Source organism: Biomphalaria glabrata, chromosome 10, assembly GCF_947242115.1.
Source record: "Biomphalaria glabrata chromosome 10, xgBioGlab47.1, whole genome shotgun sequence".
Classification (NCBI taxonomy): domain Eukaryota; kingdom Metazoa; phylum Mollusca; class Gastropoda; family Planorbidae; genus Biomphalaria; species Biomphalaria glabrata.
Window position 1 is genome coordinate 16,938,744 of NC_074720.1, and position 9,469 is coordinate 16,948,212.

The 9,469-nt window shown below is 33.2% G+C and overlaps 1 protein-coding gene across 4 annotated transcripts in view; it reads left to right on the plus strand.

Moving 5' to 3' along the window:
• LOC106051616 (leucine-rich repeat-containing G-protein coupled receptor 5-like) overlaps positions 1-6,946 on the plus strand; it is a 159,733-nt gene extending 152,787 nt beyond the window's left edge. For 3 of the 4 annotated variants that reach the window (XM_056044214.1, XM_056044216.1, XM_056044212.1), the window contains 7 exons: positions 3-128; positions 852-1,004; positions 1,464-1,546; positions 1,657-1,797; positions 2,556-2,702; positions 3,506-3,739; positions 4,278-6,946. In XM_056044214.1, the coding sequence (XP_055900189.1) occupies positions 3-128; positions 852-1,004; positions 1,464-1,546; positions 1,657-1,797; positions 2,556-2,702; positions 3,506-3,739; positions 4,278-5,438 (2,045 nt within the window). In that variant the 3' untranslated portion in view covers positions 5,439-6,946. The remainder of the gene's footprint in view (positions 1-2; positions 129-851; positions 1,005-1,463; positions 1,547-1,656; positions 1,798-2,555; positions 2,703-3,505; positions 3,740-4,277) is intronic. The other variant, XM_056044215.1, reaches the window with a different exon arrangement.
• Positions 6,947-9,469: the final 2,523 nt, after the last annotated feature.

The window sequence follows — 9,469 nt, forward strand, 5'->3', positions numbered from 1 at the left end:
AGCTTGTATTATGCTTGGAGGTTGGTTGTGGAGTTTCAGTCTTGCTATGATGCCATTGTTTGGTATAAGTGACTACAGAAAGTTTGCTGTTTGTCTCCCATTTGAAATTGAAGATGTCATTTCTAAAAGTAAGTCTTTTTTTAAGAGAATTGATCACTAAACAAACACTAGATATGCAACAGTACAGTGATAGAAAACAAAATTTTTTTGAGTCAGAGATTTATTCAAAGTAGTTAAAATTATAATTCTTAGTTGGGAACAGACGTTTTCGAGTTATCTGAGTCCTGATGGAGACACCAGCAGGCATTTTCTTGTGTTTGGTAAGCTGCACTGAAGTGTTTTTGTCAACTTGAACTGGGCCTCACTTGAAAACTTTATGTTTTTTGTATAACATCCTCCTAGCATACTTCAGCATGCTCTAGTTTGATTCAGTTACATATGTGGACATTGCTTGCAGAGGATTTAGGAATTTTAATAAATGATTAAAATCCAAATAAAAATTTCATAGCCCTCATCAAGCTTCACCCTAGTTAACCTTAGGCCTCAGAAACAGATGACCTTTACATCATCTGCCGTATAGACCACAAGGTCTGAAAGGGGAACTTAACTTTTTTTTTTAGAACTCTAGACCCTCAATTTGACAGTCCAGAAAATGAAAATTAAAAAAAAAAGAAGGGTAGACCCAAAACATAGTTACAGCAATAGATAAACTGGACTTGACTAAACTGAACTTGACTAAACTGAACATCACCTACTTGTGAAAAGATAATTCTATCTACTTTTAAATGTTTTTCAATTGCTCTGACTATGATAAAAATTTGTTCACCAAATTGTTCTCCTGCTGTGTACAGGCTATGTGTGCTTCATCATGGTCTTCAATGGGATCTCGTTCTTCATCATACTTAGCTGCTATCTTATTATGTACATTAGTATCAGGGATTCTCAAGCTTGGAATTCTAATGACACCAGGGTGGCTAAAAGAATGGCATTGTTGGTTTTTACAGGTAAAAAAAAAATTATAGTAATTAAGTGTACATAAGTTTAAAGAAAAGAAGAGCTGCCTTTATATATTCACAAGGTCAATTTGAAGTAATCAATTCTTACTTTATGTTCAAATAAAATCAATTACAGAGCAAATCTGATTGCATTGGATCTGATCAGATCAAATGGAAATTAATTGCATCAGATTGGATATGATTGAAGCATCATTCAAAATAAATAATTGGCAAGTTTAGGGATTGAACCCATGACATTTATGTTATTGGCACAAAACCTTGCTGTAAGTTTAGGAAATTCCCAGACTTCCATCCACCCAACTTTTTCCTTCTGACTTCCAACTTTTTAACTCTTGAACGGAGTTTAAAATATATGTTAAAACAGGTTATATCATATAAAAATAAAACTGTAATTTAAAAAATAACATTACTATCATTTTTACTTAAGATTTATCCATATCTTAACAGACTTTCTGTGTTGGGCACCTATTGCCTTTTTGTCACTTGCTGCAGCGTTTGGTAAAAACCTAATACATTTGAATGAAGCAAAGGTAAGAATATTTTATAAAGCCTAATTTGATACATAATTACGTAGCAAACACATTTTATATAAAGACTTCTATGTATCAATACTATTGGTCTTTTAATCCTTTGGTCCCAGGTTCTGACCATATTTGTGTTGCCACTGAACAGTTGTGCCAATCCATTTTTGTATGCATTCTTCACAAAGCAGTTCAAGAGAGATTGTGTTCTCCTCTGCAGGAGATTGGAAGATTCATCTATAGCCAGGCATTTTTCACAGGTACAGTTGATGGCAATTTTTCTTTATTCTTTAGCAATTTGGGAATTACTATAAAGCTAATCCATTGACAAAACTCATTAATAATCAAAGTAGTAAAAAAGTAAAGTTCCCCTTTCAGACCTTGGGATGTATAATCAGAGTAAATGTATATGAAGGGGTGCAACTCAAGGTTGAAATTCACTCTGATATGTCTGCGCTGATGAATAAACATGACATTCAAACATAAAGTAGCAGCACTAGTGTACAAAAGTTATTAAGAGAAGAAGATGAAGAAATGTCGGTAGAGTTATCTGGACTTGTATTGTCACCCAGTGTCTCTTGGTCATGTAACCCATATTTTTTTCCATACTGATACTCACTTTCACAATTTTATATATGGGCTCAACACATATTGGGGTCTCTCTAAAAGTATAACATTAGGACATAAAGTCATTATATATAGATTGCTTCAAAAGCAGTATTAATTAGTCATTAGTTTTATATGTTACAGCCAAATAGAATTCAAAACAACTACCGGTATGTCAAGGTCAGAATTTAAAAAAAAATCAAAATGACTTAAAGATATTTTTAATTTTTATTTTAAAAGTAGTAATGAAACTACAATACTAGTTTGTGATTTGTAGTACAAAATCCTTGTTTTACTAAAATATTAGTGAATTAAAACTTTTTTGTTATATAAATCTCTATGACATATATACATTTATGTTTTTCTGTTTATTTATACTTATGCTATATTATATTTTTTTCTTATCTTTCAGGGAAGTCAACGCCAAGCATCATTCTCCTGGAAAAATCAGCGCAGATTATCTGGCTTGCATAGTTTAATGGGTGAAGGGAAGTTTAATAACAGCCGAAATGGTTCTTCAGGCAGTAATAGTTATGGACTCATCAACTACAACTCAGAGGTATCTTAACTACATAGTGGACAGCATGTCAGAACAGTTCATGTGTGAAAAATATTTAGATATACTGTAATTTCACAATTTATTTTGAATTATATTTAAGATATTTAATTTATTAAGATATTTATAGATTCTTTTCTGGTTATGATTTTAATTTGCTACTGAATCCCCTAATATTTTTGTATATTTTATTTTCTCTGGTTTAAGATTTACTTTGCAGAACTGCTGCATATATGAAATGTGGACTTCAATATCTTTATGTTCTTTATGTTTGCTGTGAAAATAATATATTCAATTTAATTTTTGTTGTCTTGAGAAAGTAAATTTTTTATCTGAGACATTGTGTAATACCAGTATGTAAAGTTTAAGTGGCATTAAATAACAATCCTATACTTTATGGCATTGCCTGCCTCAGATGTGGCAAAATATATGTCATTTGCAGTTGGGTCTGCTTAATCATGTGAAATACTGTACTTATCCTGTAAATACTGCACTTATCCTTAATCTTCAGCATTGAAGACACCCAATTTAAATAGATGAAGACCTAATCTGGTCAAATAGAAGCTGTAATTGAGAACACCATAATCTAAAAATACTTTCATTTCATTATCAGACTTGAAGTTATTATTAGGCTTTTCTTCTGCTTTTTCTGTCTTTTCTTATCCTAAATTGCTTTGAAATCACTTTGCACTTATTTGGTCGAGCTTCAAATATACACCTAAATTTCTGGAAAAAACATTTTAGAGACATTGTAATTAGCTTAGAGATTTAACATTTTATATTAAGATGAACGTTTCTGTTGAGAGCAGGTGAGCTCTGGCAGCAACAGAAAAGACTCTGGTGGTGGCTATGATAAGATCACCAACAACAACACCAAGTCCAAGTCTGTGATCAGTATCAGCAGCAATGGAGTGGGTCACAAGTACAGGTACAAGATCTGCCCAGGGGAGGAGGATGATATTGAGGACATAGAGGCCATTTTGAGGAAAAGTTTCATGAAGAGTTACAAGTGTAACGATTGTAACAACAGCGATGCCCATGTACGTTTGTTTTATTCTATACAGATACTACTTGTGGTAAAAAGGAAAGGCATTAATCTTTGCAATTAATCTTATCAAAAGCTAAAAAATCTAGCTTTTTAAAATTATTCCATAAAAGAATGGTTGGACATTATGAAATTTTGTTTTCACTAAATTTGACTAAGTATTTTTTTTTATAAAAGCACACAATGATTTTAATTTTTCTATTAAAGGTATTAGGTAATAAAATCTAGACATTTTATTTTCTTTATTGTCTCCCTTAAAAACAAAAAAAAGAATTCACTTAGTAAATAAGTACTTTGTAATTATAAAAACTGACTTTTCCTTACATTATTTAATTGGTAATATCAAATGTTAATGTGTAGCCTCTATGAAAAAAATTATCTTTTCTTGAAATTATTTTATAATTTCAAATGGGAGGAGGCCAGTAATCATATGTGTCCTGCTTTCTTTAAAATGTCACTTTTTATTTGAATTTAAAAATACTATTTTAAAAAAGATCATATAAAATAATTTTTTGTTCTCTTGTTGTTTCTAGATCATACTACACCAAGACTTCTACTCTCACAGTGGTACAGACACTAATGGAGGAACATCTGAAACTTATATTCAGGAAAAGGATGACACAAACCTTACCCAGAATTCTGACAGTGACCTTGAGATGGATGGTAAATGTCAGGTCACTGACCCTGACTTTGAAGATTGTGCTAGTCATACTAAAAGTATTGAATCCACTAAGCAGAACTCCTCCCCAGTGTCTACAAGTTCCAGCCCTAAAGAAACCTGTTGCAATAAGAGAACAGAGTGTTCCAATGGGAATAAACAATGTCCAGCAAGTAGCTCTTCTGGCATCACAGTTGTTATCCGTGGCAGCCAGGAGGTGAAGCCATCAGGAAATGTTCAGTGTTCTTCAGAAGAACCAGATTTCACTGAAACAGTTAGAGCACAAAAGAAAAGCTCCTTCAAAGACTTTCACAAAACCCCCAGTGGTGAATCTTGCATCTCCCAAGAGCTAAGCTCTGATGGCAAGTCTGTGTCTCCATCTATTGAGCTGAACCATTTCAGTGATAGTGGAAATGGTGGCGAACTCTCCACAGATTCCCTCTCCAGCAGTGAACTGATGCACAGTCCTGTGAAATGCAAACACAGTGAGCCCAAGCTTTGGACTGAGGATTCAACAGAGAAGGATCACAAGCAACAGAAGCTTCATCAACTTGTCAACCCAATCATACAAATCTATGATGAAGATCACATCTGTGTGAACAGACTAGTTTCTATCTGCAGTGATGACCAAGTGAGACTTAAGTGTGACTTTTCAAAACAAAGGGACAGCACCAGCATACCAGAAATGAGTAAACACCATGCAAGAGATGGAAGTTGCACTAAAAGTAGGACATCCACAGGCCACAGAAAGAAACATTCTAGAAAGCACTGTCGCAAGCATCATAAACACAGTCTAGCTGGCAACCTAAATGGAGATAGATATAATGAGGGTCATCAAACAATACAAAATGAAGATCAATTTTGTCAACTTAATGTGGTTCACTGTGGAGTTAATGAAATGCAAGATGCTTCAAATCCTATCACAGTTGCTACCAGCCACGATATTAATACAAGCTCTCATTTAAATGATCCAAGATTCTATCTTACACAGGATGGCACAGATACTATGTCCATTGACAACCAAATATTGAAATGATCACATGAAAACTTTCCACTAATTATTTCCATTGTTCTTCTTGAAATGAATGCAAAAACAAAACATTATTTTTAAAATAGTTTTAAAGGAAACATCATTGACTTCAAACTGAATTCTATCTTTTTGGCAGTTCGACTTTACCACTGTCATGTAGAAAGAACTATCTGAAGCCATTCACTTGAAAGTGGAACTTAATCATGAGGTCAAAGTTACAAATAAATATGAACTCTACACTGGCTGCAAACATCTTATTCATTCCATTATTCCATTATATCTATATCATATGGGAACCTTGAAAATTTCTGTTGCATGATCATATCATATGGGTGCCTGGAATATTTTGTTGCATATTAATATTATATGTGTACCTGGAATATTTTTGTTGCATAATCATTTCATATGCGTACCTGGAATATATATGTTCCATATTGGTAATCATTTCATATGGGTGCCTGGAATATTTCAGTTGCATAATTATTGTTAATAAACTAATTACAACTGCACTCTTACAAAATTGAGACTTTAATGTCAATTTATCTCTCTTTACAATTGAAGCCTAGCAATGAATATTTTTTTATATTTGCTTATTTCCTGTAAAATAAAAACTGAGTTAAATTTTAGATCACCTCTGAAATTAGTTTTAAATGTAAAGGCTGAGTGGTTCATTCTTCGCTGCCAAACTAAGAGCTTTAGTTCAAATCTTAGTCCTTGAGTCCAACATACTGATGTTGGAGAAACAGAATTGCAGTTGACAATTAAGTTTTAATTCTAGTGTGGACTACCAGTGGCCCTAAGTATTGAAAGAAATTTATATACCGGTACCGGTATGTTTATTATAATAAATTAGTCTTATTTATAGCCATGTATAAAAAAAATAGAAGGTGAGACTTGAAACAAAGTGAATCTAGCTTATATATGACTTTTGTCTATAGCCCTCCATACCTTATATTATTTTATATGTCCTCAAAAGAAATGATGAATGAATGTTCTATTTAAAATGTTTTCATATTGAATATTTTTTGTTGGTCAATACATGATATTTTTTACTGCTGATGTTATTTGGTGATGGATCAATACTTTGAAATGCATTCTTTAATGTGAATGGTTGAACTATACCCATCTAGATTGTTAATGTCTTTGTTGAAATGAACCATACCGGTATTTCTTTACTATTTAAGCTAACACAAGAATTCTCCGTAAATCTTCTTCAATGGAAAAAAATAGACTATTATGCATTTTGCTATCAAATCCATTATCTTCAAATCCATTTTATGAATGTCTGCAGAACTAATACCGGTACATGTAAGATGAAAGAGAGTTGATATGTAATCATTTTAGTGATGAAACTTATGAATGTATTTGTGTTCTTTTTCATAACTTTTAAACCAGAGATGAGCAACAACTATTACAGCTCTGGATTATTGATTTGGAATCATTTAGACTTTCTGAGTTAAGAGACTGGATTTACTTAGAATTTTTGCTTATGTCTAATAAAAGTAAATATAGTATTTTGGTTTGGCTTCAAGCTTTTTTAATTGTAAAACTCTTACAATTCTGCTTCCTCTGAAAACACTACAGTACAAGTTGCAAACTACAGCTAACAGCTTTTACAAGAACTTGAAGAACCATTAGTACAAATCGTATCTATATATATATAAATAAAAATATATATATAGAGAGAGAGAGAGATATAGATCTGAAAGGGGAACTTCACTTTACTTTATATATATATATATATATATATATATATATATATATTTATATATATATATATATATCATGCAACTTATAACATATGCATGAATTCTTCAATACAAATCCCCGGTATAAATAAATATAACAATGTTCCAATCAGTTGTCTTAATTTAAATAATGATTTGGTTTTTAAAAAAAGTCTTGTCAATAAAGCAAAGAAAATAAAAAGATTTGTCTACCACAAATTCTGTATGTAAGCATTTTTATTCTATTTACCAACTCGTTCTGTCTTTTGTTTCTTGTAAATTATCTTATGTGTAAAAAAATGCTTTAAGTCAAAGTCACAGAGAGTTACCAGACACCTTCAAACTCATTGAAGCACTAAGAAAGAGAAAAAGACTACAGAGAAGAAACAACTAAAAGGGAAAACACTACAGAATCACTGCCATATATCTGAATACTAGTAGGTTTGGGTTAAGCTGCAAGGCAACAGAGGTTTGAATTCAGAGTTTTCCTTCTCTTAGGTGGGTAGCCAGCCATGGCTGACGAGCCCCTCCTGCCCGATCATGGGAAAGGCTTTGGGAGTCAACCCTGAGGAAAAATCAGGAGCTGGCGACCCTAAGGCAGTTTGTAGCACCCAGTGCTTCACTCTGGCAGAACCTGCGACGCCGCTGACTCCAAACTGTATAGGCACTGCCGTTCCTTTGGATACATCAGCTGCGTGGAACTGATGTGTGGGCGACATCGTTCCGACCACAGCTAATGCCCAGGCATTCATCTCATTTCCATGAGATGATCCATAGTCAATTCGCGACTGAAGGAGGCCATTGAAAGAGTAGGTTTATCTCCCCATTTTCTATAGAAAACAAAAATAAATTAATTACCACTAATTGATTAACTACTTTGTTAGTTTTTATTATTATTATTGATTCATATATTGTCTTTCACTGAATAATTGTGCAAATTTTCAATTGGATCCAAGAATGGGAAGTGGAAAAAAAAACATGTAATAGAATCCTCTCAGACAGACAGCTTTGTGCACACAGTAGAATTAACTCAGTAAATAATATAATCTTTGTGACGTGTTTGTCAAAAGATAAAGTGATCCTTAAAAACTATGCTTACAAAGTATTCACTGAAATATGTTAGTAGGTCATAAGCTGTAAAACAAGTAGATTATGAATTAGCATAGGCTATATTTTGTACACCAGAAAACGATAAAAAATAAAGAAAAGAATTATTTTTTTTATACTTTACAAAGCATTTATAAAAAAAAAAAAGGAAGGGGAGGGATTCATGGCTCAAACCTCCTCAGGTCGACATTGTAGCCACTCTTCTGAACACATAACATAGTATAGAATCTAGTTATGTATTGTTTCTATAGTCTCGTCGTATTTCAGGCTTATGTTCACTAAGACTCAGACAACGACCTATAAAAGGGACTAATTCAGCTTATACCACTACTTCAGTCAAGTACAATTTCTTTCCTTTGTTCAAGATAGCAAAGAAATAATTAATTACCAATAGCTAATTAACTAATTGTTTTTTTTTTTGTTTTTTTTTTAATTGATTCTTGTGTTGCCAGGTAAAAAAAATAACTTGAGATTTTCATCTTGTTCCAGATTAGGTGTACAAGCTTTTAACCAGATAGACAGTGAGTTGCTATAAGCTTTGTAAAAACTCTGTGCCCTACTTTTTCTTCCAGTAGGGACTTCAGGGATTTTTAGGACACCCCTGAGTCCTTCCAACTCTAATGGGTGACCTACCCGACAGTTGGGAAAGTCTGGGAATGAGGGCTTTCTATTGGAGGATGCCAACAAAATTATACGATGGATATACAAGGGTTAAAACGTGTGTTTGGGGAGACGTCTTTCATTTAAAAGTGTTTCTATTGTGTGTGTGTGTGTGTGTCTGGTGAGGGAGTTACAATGTAGACAAGACAAAAGCCTACAACGTATGGACCTAAGAAGTGTGTGTTTTTTTCATACTCTTTTAGGGGGTTTCAACCGTGGCACAGCGCGGGTATCTGCTAGTATATGTTGAATGGTATGTTTCTAAAAGAATGAGTAAATTGTAAGGTATACTATACATTAAATGGTGCATGCCAATGTTTAATAGATGACAATTTCTAATAATGTAATGTACACTCTGATGGACCCAAACATGCTGATTAGCCTTGGCTCCACTCATTTCTTGACCACACTTTATGTAAGGCCCTTTACTTGCCTTTAGATTGATCCTCAAAGGCTTAAGCCACTTTAATCAAACATGATAAGCTGCCCATCCTGTGTGTAGAATACCTGTGCACTCTCATGAAGTTGTCATAGCTGTGCACC